At 38.4% G+C, this 24110-nt stretch overlaps 2 protein-coding genes and 1 long non-coding RNA gene across 15 annotated transcripts in view; 1 reads left to right on the forward strand and 2 right to left on the reverse strand.

The window, feature by feature from the left end:
• Positions 1-21674, forward strand: part of actn4 (actinin, alpha 4) — a 264894-nt gene extending 243220 nt beyond the window's left edge. For both annotated transcript variants that reach the window (XR_015508353.1, XR_015508354.1), the window contains exon 19: positions 21510-21674. The gene's annotated coding sequence lies outside the window, so the exon portion shown is untranslated. The remainder of the gene's footprint in view (positions 1-21509) is intronic.
• LOC147840709 (uncharacterized) lies at positions 561-2341 on the reverse strand. The gene is made up of 2 exons (XR_015510067.1): positions 1526-2341; positions 561-1286 (listed from the first exon to the last, which is right to left on the reverse strand). It is a non-coding gene; the product is annotated as an uncharacterized LOC147840709 (long non-coding RNA).
• grm5b (glutamate receptor, metabotropic 5b) overlaps positions 9781-24110 on the reverse strand; it is a 156558-nt gene continuing 142228 nt past the window's right edge. For 4 of the 12 annotated variants that reach the window (XM_087282294.1, XM_087282293.1, XM_087282296.1 and 1 more), the window contains one exon: positions 9781-14245. In XM_087282294.1, the coding sequence (XP_087138420.1) occupies positions 13300-14245 (946 nt within the window). In that variant the 3' untranslated portion in view covers positions 9781-13299. 12 annotated transcript variants of the gene reach the window in all.

Below are 24110 nucleotides of genomic sequence, written 5' to 3' on the forward strand. Positions count from 1 at the left end.
GAAGTATGAGAAGGAGCGCTATCCTGCTGGAGAATTGTCCCTCTCCTGTGGTTTGTAATGTAATGGGCAGCACAAATGTCTTAATACCTCAGGCTGTTGATGTTGCCATCCACTCTGCAGATCTCTTGCACACGCCCCCATACTGAATGTAACCCCAAACCATGATTTTTCCTTCACTAAACTTGACTGATTTATGTGAGAATCTTGGGTCATGTGGGTTTTAGTAGGTCTTTTGCAGTATTTGTGATGATTGGGATGCAGATCTACAGACGATTAATCAGAAAAATCGACCTTCTGCCACTTTTCCAAATGATCAACTATAAGTCGAATTATTATATGTTGCTCTTGAGATCAACTGAGATCAATGACAAGACTTTTGTCAGGAAGTGTATTATTATCAATATGTAATTCTTTTTTGCAAAAACTTCTAATTTTAACTTGTACTAAAATAACAAAAAGTCAATAAATAAACATGATAAAAACTTTTAACATAATACAAATGTAAATAAAAAGTGTCACTCCAAGTTGTAGCCGAGTAGCCAATTACACAGACAGCTGGCTCTATTTTCAATATTTTTAATAATGACTGGAAAGATTTCATATTACACCACAACGTTTCCATGTTGAGAAGAAAAACGGGGAAATATTTTTAATACAGCCAATAAACCATTTCCCCGCGTTGTTGAGTTTTCTCCACAAAGCTGCAAGAAACCGTAATATCAACAAATGTCAACAAAACTCATCCGCAGAACCACATCAATGATGATCCACATTCTACAGAATCTCTACCGCAGAGAATCGCAAACACAAGTCCCAATATATAGATATATAGATAGAGATATAACCAAAATAATAATAAAAAAACATCACTTAAAGAATTGTCCACAAAAAAGATGTTAAGCACTTGAGATGGAGTCCCGTCCGTCCTTCATGAACCCGTGCGACACATTCAAAACACAGTTTCACACTAAAAAAACGTCAGAAAATAGTCAAATGTAAACATCAATGTGAGTCTCCGATAGGCAGCAACATTATTAGGGTAACGTTGGTTTTATATTCGCACATTCATTCATATTTAAACAGCTTGGACATGCTAATTTAAATGTTGGATCTTAAATAGCATGTAGCCTATTAATGACTTCAAAACATTAGCGCTATTTAATCGACTGTGAACGATGTTTTACTTTGATAGTCATTCCCTGCTAAAAAATCCAGCTTAAACCAGCCTAGGCTAGTTGGCTGGTTTTAGCTGGTCGACCAGGCTGGTTTTAGAGGGGTTTTGGCCACTTCCAGGCTGGTTTCCAGCCATTTCCAGCCTGGTCTTAGCTGGTCAGGCTGGAAAATGACCAGCTAAACCCAGCTAAAACCAGCTTGACCAGCCTGGTTTAAGCTGGACATAGCTGGTTTTGGCTGGGCTCCCAGCCTGGCTAGGCTGGTCAAGCTGGTTTTAGCTGGTCATCTCCCTGCCTAACCAGCTAAGACCAGGCTGGAAATGGCTGGAAACCAGCCTGGAAGTGGCCAAAACCCCTCTAAAACCAGCCTGTTCGACCAGCTAAAACCAGCCAACCAGCCTAGGCTGGTTTAAGCTGGATTTTTCAGCAGGGTTGGCTGATAACCTAATTTCTCTATTCAGAATTTGCAAACAATACGTATCTGAAACTATATTAATAATGTGAGCATATAAAAGCAAATTTACCTCAATAGCAACATTGACATTCAACCCAGAGCTCTTACAAATGTATCCGTCATGTTCATAAACCCACTTAATGAAGAGAAACTGAGAATAAAAAGCAGAGATCGCCTTCCAGGGGCAGATTCATTATTAATCTTTCACAGGCTCTTTCAAGCGTCGTGTTTTTTTGATCTCGTCGAATGAAATTTAAGCCGCAGCTGCTTTCTAATGTAGCGCAGTAAATCTGAATAATCTCTCCGGCTGTTTGTGTTTACCTTTGGCAAAAACACAGAAGCCTATTTACCGGATGACACGCACGTTATGGAGATTTATCATTTCATATACCACCCTGATATGTGTTATAAAGATAAACAGAAGCCAAGGAAGGATGAGGTTATGCTGACCGCAGTATATCTTCACTGGGGAAAGAACGTCCTTTTATAGCAAGACCTCGGTTGCGGTGTCAAAACATTTTTTTTTTATCATCTTAAAGAGCAGGTCATGTGGGTTTCTCAAAAATATGTATATACAGTTGAAGTCAGAATTATTAGCCCCCCTGTTTATTTTTCCCCCCAGTTTCTGTTTAACGGAAAGCAGATTTTTTCCCCAACACATTTCTAACGTAATAGATTTAATAACTCATCTCTAATAACTGATTTATTTTATCTTTGCCATGATGACAGCAAATAATATTTGACTTGATATTTTTCAAGACACTTCTATACAGCTTAAAGTGATATTTAAAGGCTTAACTAGGTTAACTAGGCAGGTTAGGGTAATTAGGCAAGTTATTGTATAACAGTGATTTGTTCTGTAGACTATCAAAAACTATAGCTAAAAGGGGCTAATAATTTTGTCCTTAAAATGGTGTTTAAATAATTAAGAACTGCTTTTATTCTAGCCGAAATAAAACAAATAAGACTTTCTCCAGAAGAAAAAATATTATCAGATATACTGTGAAAATTTCCTTGCTGTTAAACATCATTTGGGAAATATTTTAAAAAGTAAAAAAAATAAATCAAAGAGGGGCTAATAATTCTGACTTCAACTGAATATATTCGCATTTTGTAGCTAATCTAGCTGTCCTTGTGCTAAAAAAAAAACAGATGCTAAAAACGCTAAAAAAGATATTGTCTCTGAAAAGAAAGAGACGATTCTAAATTACCTTATAGGTCCCATGAAGTTCTTTGAAATATGCATTTTTTAATTCAATATTTGGTGTAATCTTAATTTAAATATAAAGACATAGGGCATATAGGAGCTGCTCACCTTTAAAATTAGCCAATAGCATTTGGTTGAGAGTTTAAGTGCATCGAATGAAAAGCAAACGTGAAGCGTCTTGAAGGGGGCGGGGCTTTTCTGAAACTATAGAGCATTTGATTAATCAGAAGATTTGATGAGAAACTAAAGTATGAAAATTGTTTAACTATTTAGGCTGTTTATATCTTCTAAATACGAATTAAGTCACGGTTTTGGAGCACACTAGTAGGGTGCAGTTCGGTTCGGTGCGCTTTTATACCTAAAAGTGAACTGTACCGCACCACATTTTGGGTCCCCTTTGCGAAAGGTATACCAAGCACAACAAAAGGATACCAAAAGGCGGAGCTAGATGTGGAACTGAACGCTATTGGTTTACAGAGATACGTCACTTGCTTGCGAAACAAGCAAGAATGAAAACAAAGCAACCACCATGTTTTAAATACACAGCGGAGACATTACACCGTAATAATATATACATATAATAACAAGCCATGGTCGACCTGAGCTCAAACAAACCTTGTTGTCTGCACATAACATGCGCATGATTATATAAGTGCTTCTAACATCTGATCCTTTCATACAGATGTTTTTATGTGTATAAAGAATATGTGTTTTGTAAGAAGTGCTTCTCATATGATATGTGAAGGACCCGTACAGCTTTATTGTGACATTTCCTCGAGCGAAAATGACGGCGAAAATGAAACTTTCTGTCGTACACCACGCCCACCATTGGTACCCTTTTAGCAGTGGAAACGCAAGCCTGATAAAGGTGAACCATACCGACCACTTAGTGGAAACGGGCCACCCACTAGATATACGTAAGGCTAACAAATTGGTGCTAAAACCTAAAAAAAAAAAAAAAATTACGTGACTTATTTTAAATCTTTCCCTGATCTACGTCGTCAACATGATAAAAGTATTATTTGCATAATCCCTGCCTGCTCGCATAATATCATTCTAAATTGGGAGTTTTGTTTCCAAAATATAATAACCAATCAAAACAGACTTGGCCAGCTGACCAATCAGAGCAGAGATGGTTTATGCAATGGGAGGGGCTTACAGAGCTTAAGCCTGATTTAATTCAAACAAACCCTTTATTGAAATCACTGCAAATGGTTCTAATATTAAACGTATATTATAAGAAAATGTTTTCTGATTTTAGATGCATCAAACATGATATCAGGATGCTTTAAAATAACGCATGACCTGCTCTTTAATATATAAGCTGGTTTCTGACATGGAATAAAAAAAATGGAGCTTCTGTGACTTTTTATCACACATTTCTGACTTTTCCCCCTCACAATTACAAGTTTACATTTCACAGTTCAGACTTCTCCCTGAGAATTTAATATTATATTATATATATTTTTCAAAACAAACCTGTTAATTAAATAATTAAACTTGTTTTAACAATTCATTGTTTGTCCTCAGAACAGTTTACATCTTGCAATGTTCACTTTCGCATGCAGAATAGTGTCTTTGCCACACAATTATTGCAATTATTGTATTTTTACCTCAATAATGCAGAATTGCATGAACTTTTCCCCTCAGATTTCCTCGATTCTTACAATTCTGACTTAGTAAATGCAGAAGACTTGCAAGTAATTCCTGCAGTGTTAACATTTTTCCTCAGAATTACATCTTGCAGTTCTGAATTGTTACCTTAGGAATGCAAACACTTTTTTTTTACTCAGAATTGAAAATTTACATCTCGTAATTCAGATTTTTCTTTTTTATAAAAATCTTGCAACTCAAATTTTGCTTTTCAGAACTGCAAGTTAAAGGTTTCACTGTTGTTTCCTTAAAATTTCCCCTAGTTTTTACTTAAAGTTTCCTCTGCTTACTTTGCAGTTCATACCTTTTTGTTTTACAACCATGACTCTTTTTATTCCTCAATTGTGAGGGAAAAGTGTCAGATATTTTAGATTATGTTTGTTATTTTGTCATCTCCTAATGAAGGCTATATTTCATTCACAGAAAACACTGAAAGTATTTTTCAGTTTACACTGAAAGTAGCCATCGTGGATTTGTCAGCATGTGTTATTATCATAACGTCAGTATTGCTACAACACATCATAAGCTGGCTTTTATGGTATGCTTGGAACATATTTAAATAAATACCTATCAAATAGCAATCAACTAAAGAGTCTTAGAGTCAAAAACATTTCACATATATCCGTGAAATATCTCGAAATCTCCAAAATATGACATCAGAGACGGTGGAAGATTTCTCAATGACAGAAATGATGCCGCACACATTTTCTAAAGCCGATGTGCTTCCTATATGCGTATGATTTGTATTGCTTTGAGTCCCAAAGTCTGGTATAATATATATATATCCATACTATATAAAAAGAATACTCATCACCATAAAAACGATTCATATCATTAGGTTACGAAAAAACACACATCTCGTCCCGTCTCCGTCCCTCCCTCCCTCGCCCCTTTGGCACTAAAAGCTCTATTAAGATAAATATTACTAGTAAATTTGACTTCTCTGTTTTTCAGATAGTTGCTAGACACTTGAGTAGCCTCACATTCATCTAAGCACGTTCTGTACACAAAAGAATGGTAAGAAAAAGACATCGTAAAATTCTCTGTTGTTTCGTCCTCGTGTAAAATTACTGCTATTGTTCAGCTTTAACGGTAAGTCACCGTTAAAACTTTACTAGACTTGTTGCTGTGCGCATGCCCTTGATATTTACACAATCAATTGGAATGATCAACCAAAGTGATTCGAATGGCTTGATGGCGAACTGATATTATGCATGAAGAAAAACCTGATAGGTTAGATAGATAGATAGATAGATAGATAGATAGATAGATAGATAGATAGATAGATAGATAGATAGATAGATAGATAGATAGATAGATAGATAGATAGATAGATGGATAGATAGATGGATCTATCCATCTATCTATCCATCTATAGATAGATAGATAGATAGATAGATAGATAGATAGATAGATAGATAGATAGATAGATAGATAGATAGATAGATAGATAGATAGATAGATAGATAGATTAAAATAGGTTTAAAGTAAACGATTTACATGTTTAGGATAAGCAGCCCTTCTGCTAAAGTGAGGTACATGTAAAGTCAACATAAAACACCTGCAGCTCATTATAGCTTGTGTCAGAGACGGAGCAAGTTAATTGGCTGCGTCCAAAACCGCCTACGACTCAGTAGGTACTGTATTTGAATTTAAACGTACTACTCGGCCGTTAGAACAGTAGGTTCAATACAGTATGAATGTGAAAATATGAATGGAATTCGGACGTACTACATCCGCCATTTTGTCATGGTCACGTGACCTACCTGCGTAATTTGCGTCGATTCACTCCCGTTCATGAATTCGCTCGCGTGGCATCATGGGATAGCGCAGCGTGCATGAGATGCGCACTCCAGAATTTCGCCGGAAGTAGTAAGTCATCCGGGTACTTCTCGCCTACTGATTTTCGAATTCTATAGCTGCGTCCCAAATGGCACACTATACACTATGCACTCATGCACTATGTACTTATGCACTTACACACTCAACAGGATAGTATATGTATGTAGTGTCGTCCCAAATGGCACACTAATGTTTTTTTACTAAGCGGAAATTCAAACCGTTTCCCTGATGACGTTTGACTGTTGCCAAATCAGTGAAATAAACGACTGAATTATGAAGTAATACCTGCCGTGAGTATTGTTGCATTCACCATCGGGAGGCGCTATAATCACTCTCATAGGAGAATTTTGCTTTCACCATCCAAAATAAATAAAGTTATTCAACATGTGCGTCCGATCGCTCCGCCCCTTCCGCTACGTAAGCAAACCTGCGGTCGTTGAGTGCGTAAAGTGTCCATCATTCCACACTTCATTTTAGCGGCTCAATGAGTGCATCATCCGGGTAATTAAAGTGCACTTATTATTTTGAGAGTTTTCAATGTGAACACACTACTTACACTATTTATACTACAAAATGGCGTAAAATAGTGCATAAGTATGCGATTTGGGACGCAGCATATGTATTCGGACATACTACACGGCTCGCATACTGATTTTGACGTACTATATAGTATGGAAGTATGCGGTTTCGGACGCAGCCATTTGTCTTCTTTGGACTTTCATGCAGATTAGTTGTTTGAAATAACCTCAGGAATATCTATAAAGACAAAATGACCTTGGTGTTGATATTACGGAAAACCAATGGGATGATATTTTAAAGACGGTCCACTTCTCTTCTATATGCGCCAGTCATGGCCTTATGCAGTGTAAGGTGCTCCATAGCGCTCATTTTACCAATGCTAAATTAGCCTAATCTTTCCCTGATAGAAGTGATGCCTGTCATCGTTGTCTCCTGCCAATCATCTCCATATGTTCTGGAGTTGTCCCCAATTGAAAAATTTCTGGTCCAGTGTTTTTGACACACTTAATAAATCTATCAACATGAATCTAGACCCTAACCCCTTGACAGAGAGAGTTGACTTGACTGTTGCATCTCGCCAGGTTATTGCTTTTTCTACTCTTTTAGCTGGACGAGCTATTCTTATCAAATGGAAACAGGTGATTCCTCCATCACATGACATGTGGATCTGAGAAATACATAAAACTTGAGAAATTGAGATGTTTACTTGCAGGATCTCTCAAATCTTTTTACAAGACCTGGAACCCTGTTTTAGACTATAACAAAGGCTTACCCTGTTCAGTTGATTTCAGATCTAATACACAGTAAATAATTGGGAAGAGGAAATATTGACTCCTTAATGTCAACTTTTAAATTTTTTTTGCTCTTATTGTAAACTTATTCTTATTATTATTTTTAAAGAATTTCTTTAAATTTTTATTTAATTTTTTATTTATTATTATTATTCATTTATTTATTTTTTCTTTCAAAGGATATTTTTGTTTATAATTCATACAATTACTTTATTTTATTTTTAGGGGATAGTGAGAGAATAAGAAAAATGAGACAATCTGTCATTTTTCCTATGTTGTATTGTATACTTTGGTGTATTTTCTTGTTAAACACCAATAAAAAATGAAATAAAATAAAAAGCGAATGTCTATAAAGACATATACATGTCCACAAAGTTAATGGTGCATTTTCATTTCATGTTGACTTTATGATTGGACCAAAATGTTGTTTTGTTGAATGATTTGATACTGCTCAAGGATGAACCACAGGGAACTAGTATACTAGGGGTGGTAAAATGTAACTTCACCCACTATCATCTTACAAAACTGAATTGGCGTCTATTTAGTTTAATGTTGTTGGGATTTTTTGCTCATTTTTTTTTCTTTTTAAAGGACCTTGGTATTCTTGCCATGATATTACCATCTAATACCAGCAGTGTACCATGATGCCACAATGTTTTGGCAAAGTATGTTACAGGTTCTGGCCACAAAGTTTGGTCCCACAATTAAACAAATGAAGAGTTCAGCTCTAATTAACCTCTAAAATGCTGTCTAAAATGTCCATCACAAATGAGCATTATTCTCAGCCTCCTTTGTTTATGTTGAGTTATTTAGTAAGTAGGTATGTAATGTGTATTTATATAGCACATTTATTATGTATGGCCATATACCCAAAATGACAATCATGAGGGGGGGTCTCTCAACACCACCACCTGGTTGTAGCATTCACTTGGATGATGAGACGGCAGCCACAGGACAACGGTGCCAACACACCAGCTATAGGTGGAGTAGAGAGACAGTGATACAGCCAAATTTGGTGGATGGGGGTGATTGGGAGGCCATGATGGAGGAAATGTGGCCAGGACACCAGAGCGACACCCCTACTCTTTACAAGAATTGCCATGGGATTTTTAATGACCACAGAGAGTCAGAACCTCATTTTAACGTCTCATCTGACAGTATAGTGTTCCCTTCACTTTCACTGAGGCATTAGGACACAGACCACAGGTTAAGCGCCCTCAACTGGCGTCACTAACACCACTTCCAACAGCAACTTAGTTTTCCCATCTAGTCCCCCATCCAGGAACTAACCAGGCTCAGCCTGCTTAGCTTCAGCGAGTAACCGGTCTTGGGCTGCAGGATGACATGGCTGTGGCTATACATATTCACTTTGAAGACCATGAAAACAACCTATTCTTTGCCATAAAAGTGAAATTACTGAACTTAAACACTGGAGCCTGTTAAAAATATTCACTTTAGACGACAATTTAAGACAACATTTAGAGGTTTTTGCATCTAAACTCTCCAAATAGAGTGTAAAAAAGGTAAATACAGGTGAATATCATGAAATATTTTTAACCCAGTCAAATTTCACCCCAAAATAATACAATAATTAGAAATGAATTATGAAATTATTTAGTAAGATATATATAAAACAAATTTGTTAATGAATAATTAGAATTGAATACATAATTACTTTATAAAGACAATAAAATAATATTAATAAATATAAGAACTGTTAAATTTGTTGCACTGTGGCATTATGTTTAATAATTAATGTTGTTTAAATAAGTATATTAAATTTATTTTAAGGTGAAATATAATCTGGATAGTCTTCATGAGATTCACCTATTTATGTTATGAAGGCAGGTAGAAACACAGACAGAATCAAATGAAAAAGCAGAGAAAAATGAGCGTGAAGAGAAAACCATGTGAGATGACTGAGGCGTCTGAATATCCGTCTATTTGCTCTCTCACACTGTCCTGCGGTACATCAAAAAAAAGCACTTTGTTCAAAGATTGCGTCTGAACCTTCTAAAGCATGGGGGACATCACCTTGCGGGCTTCGATTATTACAGTGCACCAGCAGTAGTGTACTCCAAAGATTGTGTATTTATACAGGCTTTTCCCTTTGGTGCCGTGTCTTTTTTTCCAGCCCTTAATAATCTCATTGTTTCGATGATGAACGTAGCAAAAAAAAAAAAAAAAAATAACGGTGTATGAGAACCTCCCCACGATGCAAGTGAGTGTTTGTGTTTGTCCAGTCGGGGAGACACCATCAAACTGTAGTCCTCATAGAAACAGCACTAATTAGATGAAAGCCATGTTTGTTTAAGGCCACTACCAAAACAGACCGACAGAACGCCGAACTAGACGAACGATTGTGATTCTACTGCAGGTCTGATGCCGGAGATGCTTCTCCACAGCTTTACAACCCAGGCTCATTAAATATGTGCCTCAGCCTACATTTTCTGTGAATCTGAAATACGTTACTTTGGGTACATTTTCATATGTTTCAGATGACAAATCCACTAGAGGGCGCTGTCTACATTTTTGCATATCTGAAATATGCTATCTTGGTTTTGTTTTATTGCAAGTTCAAGAGGAAAAATCCACTAGAGGGGGCTGTCTACATTTTCGAGAATCTAAAATCGTAACTTTGAGTATGTATTACATTTTATATAAGAAATCCGCTAGAGGGCGCTGTTTACGTTTTTTTTTCAAATCTGACATATGCTATTTTAGGTATGCTTTGTTGCACGTTTAAGATGACAAATAATCTACAAGGTGTTAACTTACATACAGCAAAACTTCACATATTTCAGACTCGCGAAAATGGAAACAGTGCCCTCTAATGGACTTTTTATCTGGTAAACAATGCTTTGGGTACATCTTATTGTACGTTTCAGATGACAAATCCACTAGAGGGCGCTGTTTACATTTTTGCAAATCTAACATTTGCTATTTTTAAACCACAACAATTCAAACCTGCAACAAAATTTACCCAAATTAGAATATTTCAGATGTGCAATAATTAACATTTTTGTGAATCTGAAATTTGTTCCTTTGGTCATGTTTTGTAGCACGTTTTACGTGACAAATCTTCTAAAGGGAGCTGTCTTAAAAATTTTTACAAATTTGTTATTGAATGTAATGTTATAATGTTATTTTGAGTAAATTTTTTCAATTAATTCAGATGACAAATCTACTAACTGGTGCTGTTTCCATTTTTCCAAATCTGAAATGTTATTTTGGGTAGGTTTTGTTCCACATTTCAGATGATAAATCCACTAGAGTGCGCTGTCTACATTTTAACAAGTCTGAAATACGTAATGTTGGGTACATCTTGGTCCATGTTTCAAATAACAAATCCACTAGAGGGTGCTATTTACATTTCTGCATATCTGAAATGTATTAATTTTGGTAGGCTTTGTTGTACAATTCTGATTACAAATCCACTAGAGGGCGCTGTCTACATTTTTGAGAATCTAAAATACCTTATGTTGGATAAGTTTATTTGTATGCTTCAGATGACAAATCCACTAGAGGGTGCTGTCCATATTTCTGCACATCTGGAATGCGTTACTTTGGTTATGTTTTGTTGTACATTTCTGATTACAAATTCACTAGCGGGCGCTGTCCACATTTTTTCAAATCTGAAATACGTAATTTTGGGTATGTTTGGTTGCGTGTTTTAGATGACAAAGCCACCAGAGGGAGCTGTCTACATATTTGCGAATTTGAAATACAGCATTTTGGGTACATTTTGCATTTTGTTGTAAGATGTTTTCAGATGACAAATCGAATTTGAGGGCGAATTCTGAAATACGCTATTTTGGCTACATTTAGTTGTAGGTTTAGATGACAAATCCACTAGAGAGCGCTGTTTAAATCTTTGCACATCTAAAATACATGTTTTTAGATATGTTTTGTTGTACGTTTCAGATGACAAATCCACTAGAGGGCGCTGTCAAAAATTGTTTTTTTTTTTTACAAATCTGTAATATGTTATTTTGAGTTTGTTTGTTTTTTAAATGTTTCAGATAACAAATCCACAAGAGGGTGCTGTTTCCATTTTTGCCAATCTGAAATACGTAATTTTGGTTATATTTTCTTGTATATTTGAGATGACAAATCCACTAGAGGGCGTTATCTATATTTATCTCATGAAACATAAAACAAAATGTACCCAAAATAAAGTATTTAAAATTTGCAAAAACGGAAACATCGCCCTCAAGTGGATTTGTCATCTGACATACAATGCTTTGGGTACGTTTAGTTGTACGTTCCAGATCACAAATCCACTAGAGGGCGCTGTTTACATTTTTGCTAATTTGAAATCCGTTATTTTGGGTACATTTTTGCATTTTGTTGTAAGATGTTTTCAAATGATAAATCTACTAGAATCTGAATTCTGAAATACGCTATTTTCGGGTATTTTTCAGAGGTTGCTGACTAAAGTTTTGAAAATCTAGAATATGTTACTTTATGTTGTGTTGTGCAATTGTGATTACAACTCTTTAGAGGAAGCATATCTGATTTTTTTGCACATCTGAAATATTATATTTTGGGTACGTTTTGTTGCATGTTTAAGGTAACAAATCCTTTAGAGGGCACTGTCTATCTACATTCTTGCAAATCTGAAATGCTTTACTATGTTTTGTTGTACGTTTCCTTTTTGCGAATCTGAAATATGCTATTTTGGGTACATTTTGTTGTAGGTTTGAGATGACAAATCCACAAGAGGGCGCTGTTTAACCATTTGCACATCTAAAATAAGTTTTTTTAGATATTTTTTATTGTACGTTTCAGATGACAAATCCACTAGAGGGCACTGTTTACATTTTTGCACATCTAAAACATGTTTCTTAGACATGTTTTGTACGTTTCAGGTGACAAATCCACTAGAAGGCGCTGTCAACATTTTTGCATATTTAAAATACGTTTCTTAGACATGTTTTGTACATTTCTGGTGACAAATCCACTAGAAGGCGCTGTCTACATTTTTGCATATCTAAAATACGTTTTCTTAGACATGTTTTGTACTTTTAAAATGACAAATCCACTAGAGGGCACTGTTTACATTTTTGCACATATAAGATACGTTTTTTAGACATGTTTTGTACGTTTCAGGTAACAAATCCACTAGAGGGCGCTGTTTACATTTTTGCACATCTGAAATAGATTACTTTGGGTACATTTTGTTGTACATTTCCGATGATAAATGCACTAGAGGGCACTGTTTACATTTTTGCATATCTAAAATACATTTTCTTAGACATGTTTAGTACGTTTCAGGTGACAAATCCACTAGAGGGCACTGTTTACATTTTTGCACATATAAGATACGTTTTTTAGACATGTTTTGTAAATTTTAGGTAACGTTTCAGGGTGCTGTTTACATTTTTGCACATTTGAAATACATTATTTTGGGTACATTTTGTTGTACATTTCCGATGACAAATCTACTAGAGGGTGCTTTCTGGGGCCACATCTCTAAATTTTTTTACATTTATATATTTAACATTTACACAAAATCTAGGCTGAAGCACATATTTCCAATGAGCCTATATTGCAGCTTTCTTATTGGTCCGAAAGGTGAGAACATGTAAACACACACTCCGTCTGCATTGACATTAATTACGCCGAACACCGCTTAGAATTTTCCATCCGTGCCGGTCCTCATAATGAAGACGAGCTCTGGCTGTAGTGTCGGAGCACCAGGCACTCGTATTTAGGGATGGTCGGAAGTACTGAAGTTTCAGCATCGGATGTCGGAGAACTGGGTGAAGCACTGCCTGACCCAACCGAGTCCCTAAAGGGGGAGGGCGGAGTCAGCGCCAGCAGTTCCTCAAGCTCCGGTTGATTGGACGGCGACTCCAGAGCTGATGCCACTCCCACTTTTAGCTCATTCCCACTGGTTGTTGGAGATGTTTTCAGTCGTGATGGTCCAGAAAGATTGCAGGAGGTGGCAGCTCGACCCACGTTTGACTCCACCGGTGGGAGTGGCTGTATTTCAGCATAGGTTGTCATAGTGGATGGTAGGGAAACCTCCCGGGATAGGCGGTAAGATGGTGGACAGCATGGTTCAGGTGAGTGGACGTGTGCTGAAGTGCTAGTGGATAAACCGACAGCTCCCCCTGGAGGAGAACTGGTGAGCATCATGCTATTAAGCTCGCTGATGTTAGCAGTGAAGCGGTTTACCACACAGCTAATCTGCTCCATTAGAGAGCCCTGTGACGCGCTTCCGCCAGGACATGGCACGCGATGCTGCGGAGGCTGGCACATGTACGTAGAAACACTCATGACCTGCGCGTCAGAGCTTTGTGCTAAAGCGATGCTAGCTCTTTGTGTGACGGTGCTGATTGGAGAGGGCGTTTGGGGCCGGTAGGTGATTGGGTAGCGTTCCTCCGCCTCCGTGACTTCATAGAGCATCTTGTTGTTGCTGTTGTCCGTGTTAATGTCGCTGCCTCCGCAGTAGCGTCCCTCAGATGTCTTGGAGAAGGGTTTGATCACAGCCGTCTGGTTGCTTTCGCGCTTTTTGATGTGAAAGGAGAGACGCTGCCACAGGTGGGTGCCTTTGGAACTGCACTCGTTTTGGGCCCACGTCACCGACTTCCCATTAGAGCTGAAAAAGAAGTAGCATTAAGATTAAAAATGTAAAATAGTATTCTATGCTCTAAACTAAAATTTAGTTTCTATACTGCATGTCTACAAGAGTCACTGTTTGGAAAAAGGCTATAAAATACTTTTGACATTGCGAGAATCAATCCATCTATCTACAGAATCTATCCATCAACCCATCCATCCACAGTATCTATCTATCCATCTATCTCTCTACAGTATCTACCCTTCCATCCACAGTATCTATCTATCCATCCATCCTTTCATCCATCCATCCATCCATCTCTCTACAGTATCTACCCTTCCATCCACAGTATCTATCTATCCATCCATCCTTTCATCCATCCATCCATCCATCCATCCATCCATCTCTCTACAGTATCTACCCTTCCATCCACAGTATCCATCTATCCATCCATCCTTTCATCCATCCATCCATCCATCTCTCTACAGTATCTACCCTTCCATCCACAGTATCTATACATCCATCCTTTCATCCATCCATCCATCTCTCTACGGTATCTACACTTCCATCTACAGTATCAATCTATTCACCCATTATCCATCTACATTATCTATCCATCCATCCATCTACAATATTTATCTATCTATCTATCTATCTATCTATCTATCTATCTATCTATCTATCTATCTATCTATCTATCTATCTATCTATCTATCTATCTATCTATCTATCTATCTATCTATCTATCTATCTACCTACCTACCTACCTACCTACCTACCTACCTACCTACCTACCTACCTACCTACCTACCTATCTATCTATCTATCTATCTATCTATCTATCTATCTATCTATCTATCTATCTATCTATCTATCTATCTATCTATCTATCTATCGTATAGATCCATCCATTTATCTATCCATCTACAGTATCTCTCTTCCATCCATCCATCCACAGTATATATTCATCCATCTACAGTATCTATCTATTCATCCATCTACAGTATCTCTCCTCCATTCATCCATCCACAGTATATATTCATCCATCTACAGTATCTATCTATTCATCCACCTACAGTATCTATCTATTAATCCATCTACAGTATCTCTCCTCCATCCATCCATGCACCCATCCATCTACAGTATCTATTCATCCATCTACAGTATCTATTCATCCATCCATAGTATCTATTCATCCATCTACAGTATCTCTCCTCCATCCATCCATGCATCCATCCATCCATCTACAGTATCTCTCCTCCATCCATTCATCCATCCATCTACAGAATCTATTAATAATTTACAGTATGTAACTGTAAGTAGGAATAATTAATAAGTGTGTGTATTATGGAGGACTCTGGATTGGAGAGGTGTTATCCAAATCATGTGCATTATAAGTTTGTAGAAGTTATACATTAAAAATACCCTCAATATAAATTTTAGTGCTGCTTCAGTGAACTTGAACAAGTATATTAAAATCTATTAACTTCCCTTAGTTGTTTTAGTATTTTTTTCAAAGTGTGCTTTAAATGCTTTAAAAATAAGTTAAATCTCCGTAGACTAGAAATTTATGTACTGTATATCATCTATTTAAAAAATGTGGGCAATACATTATAGATTAATTTTATTATATCAATATTATTTTTAATTAAACCATGGGGTGAAACTATAGGGGACCTACAAGACATTGTGCCCTGGGGCCTCTGAATTCTTAATCCGGGCCTGGTGATGGGAAATTCAGTTTTCCAACGCAGATGTTAGGACTCAACATTATGTAGTCAGCAATAGTAATTTCAGTCAGTTAAAAAACATCATCATGATCTGAAAAATGTCTTTCAGTAAAGTTTTACAAACTGTAAACCCAACTGAATCATGCTTCACTTATTTAAATTTCATTACGATTGTCTGTTATGAAATAAACTTACGTTTTTCTCCAGATCCTCTCATTTAAACCCTCGGTTTACCCGCGCTGCAGTTGTTCTAAGTTCAGTTCAGTCATACAGCAAACTGTACCGTTTGTGTTTGGTTCACTGAATCGCGCATGCGCAGTATTATCGGTTTACCGACTCTCAATGTAACGTTAAGCCTAGTTCACACTACAGGATTTTAAACATCAGCAGATCGCTGTGCCGTTCACACTACATGACTTGACTTTGTGTCTTTTGATCTCTGTGGTGTTCACACTACGCAACACTCCGTGAACGATCCACAAGAGGGGGGTCACACACTACATGATCTGACAACATCTCATTCCCCATCAGCTCATTCAAGCTACCAAACCACAGCCAATGAAATTTTGAGGGAGGAGTCGTCAGAAAAAGCTGAACACTATTGGCTGCTTGTGTGCTGATTACATCACTGACAGCGTTTCAAGCTTTGGAGAAAGCATTTAAAAACATAGTCAAATCAGCTGATTTATCAGCGGATTAATCACTCATTTGCAGGTTCCAGTGGATAGATACACAGAGAGTTTTTAATTTTTGTAATTTTATAACTCTTTGAAATAAAACTAACATATTTATAACACCCTGCCGTTTTCTAACTATCAGTGTATTTCTTTCTGACATTGTTATTTTTTTTATTACAAAACAGTAAAGAACTGAGCATTTCTGCCTTAAATTACCATATTGGTTAAAATGACTGCATGCATGTCTGATACTTTTCACTGTGACTTTAAATATGTGTGCATTTTCTTGCCTGACAACTTCCTGCTAACATAAACAAAACTTTCTGATGGCAAAAACATCAATTTACTTTAGATATCTTTAAAAACAGCATATTATTTGCTGTGAAATAGCTCCTGTTTGAAAGTGAAAATGAAAGCCAAGACCTTTAAGTGTTTTAGTATCTTAACTACATATTTATAGGCTGTATTACCAAAAAAAAGATTAAATTAATCATTAAATATGATGCCAGACATTCAAAGCTTAATTTTAATATCTCAATAATAGCTTTGAATGTAAATATGTTGTGACAATATGGCGTTTTATATGAGAACGGTCAGAGTGAGCAGTATGGTAATTCTAATAGTTACAGAATTCTAGTTCCACTGTTGATATATCCTACTCTCATGTCTGTGCTAACGCAGAATGAAGCGAGTGCACTGATGCCCATTCTGACCAATCACAGATGTTTCTGCTGAGCTCCTGAACACACAGGCACGCGGCTCATGCTGATATGCTCTCTCATTGGCTGCAGCTCGTCACTACATCTGACCACACGTGGGGTTGAGTCGGCCGACTGCTCTGGAATATTTATATGTTGGATTTCCGTCTGCGAGGTGTCGGCGACGCGTCAGCGAGCCTCGTTGATGCGTTGTTCAGTAGTTCACACATAAAGAGCGGCGAGCGCCGAGCACCCGCAGATTTCTTTCCGATCACAGCCCGATCTGTCGGCGAGCTCGTTAACTTCCAAATCGGGCTCAAATCAGGCTTAAAATCCTTTAGTGTGAACTAGGCATTACTGTTCTAATAACTGCATGAGAGTATATATTGGATTGTAAGTCAGAGGTGGGTATTAGGCTTGTTATTACGTAAGAAGTGGGTGAATAAGTGCTTACTGGAGACGCGAATCATTTCAAATGATTCAGTTCGATTTGGTGAACTTGTTCAACCGGTTCACTTAGAAGATCTGGTTACAAAGATTCGTTCGCGATCGCGCTACAGAAATAAAACCCATTATTGGGCACAAATGTGTTAAAGTAATAGTTTTAAGTCTCTATATTTTATTCTGTCATCGTGCTGCTGTCATGTCCACTTCTTTTTGTCGCGGGAGCAACAGAGAAGATGACTCGAGGAGAACCGGCTCGATCTGCCCAATGGCGGAAGGAGACTCTGAGGTGCGAAAGGGTCAAACACAAACACCTGCAGCGTGGATTATATTTACTTCTAAAATGCTTACAGTAAGATTATTTATTAAATAAATTCATTTACAAATACGAAAATGAAGAAGGTTTTTGCTATAATTCTAGTTAGTTTCAGGTAGTTTTGTATGTACACAATACAGTTTTAGTTAGTTCTAGTTTTTGAAAAAACTTCTTTTTATTTTTATTTCAGTTAACAACAATTATTTTACATTTTAGTTTTCGTTTTTTCGTTAGTTTTCATTAACTATAATAACCTTGCTACAGTATCTCCCCATCCATCCATCCATCCATCCATCCATCTACAATATCTCTCCATCCATCCATCCATCCACCCATCCATCCATCTACAGTATCTCTCCATCCATCCATCCATCCATCCATCCATCCATCCATCCATCCATCCATCCATCCATCCATCCATCTATCCATCCATCCATCTACAGTATCTCTCCATCCATCCATCCATCCATCCATCTACAGCAGAGGTGTCCAAACTTGGTTCTTGAGGGCTGATGTCCTGCACAGTTTAGCTCCAACTTGCTTCAACACACCTGCCCAGAAGTTTCTAGTATATCTAGTAAGAGCTTAATTAGCTGGTTCAGGTGTGTTTGATTAGGGCTGGAGCTGAACTCTCCAGGACACCGGCCCTCCAGGACCAAGTTTGGACAACCCTGATCAATAGTATTTATTCATCCATCTACAGTATTTAACTATCCATCCATCTACAGCAGGGGTGTCAAACTCAGTTCCAAAAGGGCCGAAGCCCTTCACAGTTTAGTTCCAACCCTGCTCCAACACACTTACCTGTAGGTTTCAAACAAGCATGAAGGACTCAATTAGTTTGATCAGGTGAGTTTAATTAGGGTTGGAACTAAACTGTGCAGAGCTGCGGCCCTTTTGGATCTGAGTTTGACACCTGTGATCTACAGTATCCATCTACCCACCCATATACAAAATCTATTTATCATCCATCAATCCATCCATCCGGTTTTTATCCATGGGTAATATGAGTTCACTATGAAGTTAATCACAATTTTATTTTTTCTGAGCAAAAAAATAATATTGCAAACTAAAATGTCATTCAGTGTAAGAATATTACCATACCAAAATGTTTAGTCAGGAATTAATGAATAACATATAAATAATACTCTATTTTCTTTAATACTCTAATATTCCAATACACATCGTTTCTCATTTTAATCATTATTATGTTGTCAATATTATTTATAATTAAAAAAATTATGAATTTGAATAGGGCATACTGATGATTTTAAATACTGATGATCATGACGCATTACATATTATCACCATATTTTGATATTTCCACAAAGGTTATTAGAAACAACAAAGCACGCTCTTGTATTTAATATGCTTCCATGTATATAAAATCACTTTTGTAGTTTTTACTTGACAAGGACACCAAAATGGTGCGTCTGGTCTTTGATCTCCATCTATTATGCAGCACATCTGAACACAGAGATTATATGGTAAACACTCCGGCAGTGTGAGCAGACTCACTTAATACATTCATCTCTCTAATCACAGGTCGTCTGAGGTAAACACTCTCTTTTCATGGCCGTCAATAACATAACAGCCCCGTTATTACCACACAAACGAGACATGACAACAGCAGGCCTGCCTTTCATTCTCTCAACCTCAAGCTCTTTACTTTTAGAAACAGGATTGATGAGGCTGCTGCTTTTCTGGGAACTGGCTCTTTTTGAGAGTTCATTTCTATTGAATGCTTTTAAATAGCTTATATATACTAGCAAGAAGGTTAACATTATTAAACTGGAAACAAAAGGCCGCTCCTTCATATAAATCCAAAAGATGCATTTAGAGCTAGAAAAAAAAAAACTGACCCCCCCCAATCATTTTCTTTTCGGCTTAGTCCCTTTATTAATCTGGGGTTGCCACAACGGAATGAACCGCCAACTTATCCAGCTTATGTTCTACGCTGCGGATGCCCTTCCAGCTGCAACCCATCACTGAGAAACACCCATACACACACAATACGGACAATTTAGCTTACCCAATTCACCTATAACCCATGTGTTTGGACTTGAACACCGGAGGACCCGAAGGAAACCCACATCAACACGGGGAGAACATGCAAACTTCACACAAAAATGCCAACTGGCCCAGCCGGGGCTGGAACCAGCGATCTTCTTGCTGTGAGGGTATTGTGCTACCCACTGTTTCACCTTGCTGCCCAAAGACAAATAATAAAAAAATTTTAATAAGATAAATTCTACAGAAAATAGTTAAATTGAAGACGATTAGACAAATTTAGTCTAATCCTTAAGTTATTTATCAGCTAAAATGTTGTGTAAGTGTTTGACGGATAAATACTTGTAATGAATGTGTTTGGGTATTAATAAATCTAATAAAAAAGTTATAAAAAATAGCTTCTTGAACTATTTTTATTAAATAACTACTTATTAGGGATGTGACAAGATCTCGTATGACAAGATCTCCTGAGATTAAATGGTGACGAGATTTCTGGTTGAGGTAAAAAGTTGTCTTGTGAGTTGTGATGTTATGATGGAGCGTGACGGTGAATTTCAACCCATTCTGAAAATGTAGTCCAGTGGACGTTTCTGGAGACCGCGAAATACGTCCCAGGAGGTACGTATTTGTGCAGTTTTTGTTTTCGCGAATCCGCGAGAGAATCTCGAACGTCTCTCTGTTCTCGCGTAAACCCACCAGAGGCCGCTGTCGAGTGACCATCTGTCTGACTGACAGAATGAATGATTGACTGGGCAACTGGCCAATCGGCCGACCTACCTTCCTCCTCCTTCCATAAACCCAACCAGTTTTACCGATTGACCCGCTTATCCGCCTACTTCCCTGAACCCGAGCAACGATTTATAAATGCCGTCCAGAAAAAGAAAAGCCCTCGTCAGGTTTTTACCACATTTTCGGATTTCACCACATTCTCACCCTGTTGTTCACTCATTCACTTTATTTTTTGGATTCTGTTTTTATCTTATCTGATTTCTGGAACCGCCCTTCCCCGGACTCAAACCCGGTCATCGTTGTCGTTGTGGACAGCTCCTGTCTTCCTCTCAACTATGTCGACGTACACGACGAGTTAACTGGACAAACTGGTTGCGACGGGAAAGCCCTCCACATGGAGGTAAGCGGTCAGCCGGTAAACGTGAAAAGGAACGGCGTCATACCGCCCCGTAGCGTTAGCTTAAAAAATGAAATGCAGCCAATCGTACCTCCAGCTACATAAATCGCGGTCTCCAGAACTGTCCACGGGACTACTTTTTCAGAATGAGCCTGGGTTGGTCAATTTAGCACTGAAGATTGGAGGCAGGATTTGATTTTTGTACTGTAAATCAAGTGCTTGCACACGCCTGGCAACCCAGGGTAGGCTGGCCTCAGGAGTTACGCGTCTCTCAATTTGGTGAGCGGGTGTGGTGTAACCAGAGATGTATAGTAACAAAGTAGAACTACTTCACTACTGTAGTTAAGTACTTAAAGGCTGTATCTGTACTCTACTGGAGTATTGTTTTATTCTCCTACTTTCACTTTTACTTCAGTACATATTTTCGACGAATATTTATTTTTATGTGCTGCATCGTTACTCGTTACAATTATAAAGATATTACGAATTATCCAAACCCACATTATCCATCCATCCATCTACAGTATCTATCTATCCATTCATCTACAGTATCTCTCCTCCATCTATCCATCCATCCACAGTATCTATTTATCCACATACAGTTTCTTTCCTCAATCTATCCATGCATCCATCCATCCATCCATCCATCTACAGCAGGGGTCTCAAACTCGCGGCCCGCGGGCCATTTGCGGCCCTCAGTGCAATATTTTGTGGCCCGCGCCGACCGCTGTACACTGACAGAGAGCGCTCCCCACTCCGCTGATTCTATCCGTACACAGCGGTCACTGGCATTCCCCGCCCGCCGTGTAAACAAAGGGGCGGGGATGCTGGTGACGTCACCACGCACCCCGCCCCTTTGTTAGACGCTGTGACGGGCGGGAAGTGTTACCAGAAGGGAACTCGCGCCGGCCAGAACCAAGGTAAGCTGTTCCCACCCCTGCCTGCCACTTAGCTACCTATCTGCAGCCTGCCACCTACCTAGCTACAGCCTGCATCTTATATATATTATAGGTAGATACAGACTGGTACAGACTGATGTGACTGGAGTGGGGTGGGGGTGTTTTATTTATACATATATACGCCTTTTTTTTAGGTGAGGGCAGGCACGTGCACACATAGGGCTCAACCTGTGCAGTGGACATGCCATTTTTAGTCTTGGATAGAAAGTGCCCTTCCAAAATGATCAAAAGTGCCCCCGCGACGCGGCACACCTTCGGTCCCGCCCTTCAGTAGGCGCGCGACAACACCGCTCTTGAGTACGCTCGCGACAACACAGCTGATCAGTACGCGCGCGATAACACCGCTCTTCAGTAAGCGCGCGATAACACCGCTCTTCAGTACACGCGCATCCACTCTGTGGTGAGGGAATGGAAGTTTTGAGTGAGTTACCCCAAGCCATACTGAGGGTCTCAACTGCTTCCGCTCTAAAGCCAAATGTGGTTCAGATTTGTGAGAAGAAGCGCTGTCAAGTCTCTGGCAGCAAGGAGTAGGCAAAAGATGCCATGTTCAGAAGAACTGTTCATAATCTTCACTCAATGTTCTATTAATGTTCAGGACACTTCATGTTCAGAAGAAATAATTAAAACTGTTAATAATGACATTTGAGGACTTTTTTTTGTGAAATCCCTTATGCAAAGTCAGCCTCACCCAGACTTTGCCTCCTGCGGCCCCCAGGTAAATTGAGTTTGAGACCCCTGATCTACAGTATCTGTCCTCCATTCATCCAGCCATGCAGCAGATGGCTCTGTCAAAGGTTTGAATTAGCTGGCTCGTCATCATTTAGATCATGCTGTCATTAACCAAAATATTTTGACAAACCACACATAAAAGTCGTGGTTCATCAGCTGGTCCTGTCCACATAAATCATAAACTCAAATACTGATCATCATATCGTTGTCTTTTGGGTTTAAGCCCTGAACTTGAAGGCTTTTGTGGCTAGGGGGCGTGGCCGAGCGCCGTGGGAACGGAGTGAGGCCACCGCGTAAGTGGATATACCTGCGGTGCGCACCTGCCTCAGATCCCACGGAAGGAGCTCTGGATCATAAAAGGAGGAACAAGGGCAGAGGAAGCCGAGGGAGGACCGGACCCGGACATATTTTACTTTTGCTTTCAGTTTGACGGCAGTCTCCGTGAGGATCTGCCGTCCGTTTGTTTTGGTTTAGACAGAGCTGCCGTCATTGTCATTAATAAACCACTTTAAAACTGCTTCAGTTCTCCGCCTCCTTCTTCCCGGCGGCCAAAGGGCCGTGAACTTCATTACAGCTTTGAATCGGGGTGGGTCTCAGAAACCGACCCATTGTATTAGCAGGCATATACCTGTATTGGCGGGCTTGCCAAACAGAAGCGAATTCACAGCTATGGCCTTCTGGGTAAAAAAGGTTTTCTTATATTTGACGTATTATTTTTTTTCTTTGTTTAATTAAAACGTTTAAATATAATAAAAAATACATATAATAATTAAACTTAATAATTATATATTTTTTATATTATATATTTTTCCCGCGCCTCCCCTGGCATGCTCTGGCGCCCCCCAGGGGAGGCGCGCCTCACACTTTGAAAACCCCTGATTTAGATGATTAAAAAAGACAGCGCTGCCTGCCTGCATTGAGAGCACTTTAGTTTGTTTTCGACATGAAAAAGCCAGAAATTTCACCTTCAGCTACTTCCCCTTTCAACTATTTGTGGCGATGAGAAAGAAGACCACCCGTGGCCCTATTTAGAGTCCATGTTTGCATTTGTCGGAGTGAAAGACATTTCATATAGAATGAAGTGCATAGTCTGCCTCCCAAAAGAAATAATGGCCTTCAAAAATTCATCGTCGAATTTGAAAAAACATATCAAGTTAAGATAATAATATAATACACAAAGCACAGCAGTTTGAGCTATCCATAAGCACTCGATAA

This window comes from Danio rerio, chromosome 15 (genome assembly GCF_052040795.2).
Source record: "Danio rerio strain M-AB ecotype USA chromosome 15, GRCz13ab, whole genome shotgun sequence".
NCBI classification, from domain to species: Eukaryota; Metazoa; Chordata; class Actinopteri; order Cypriniformes; family Danionidae; genus Danio; species Danio rerio.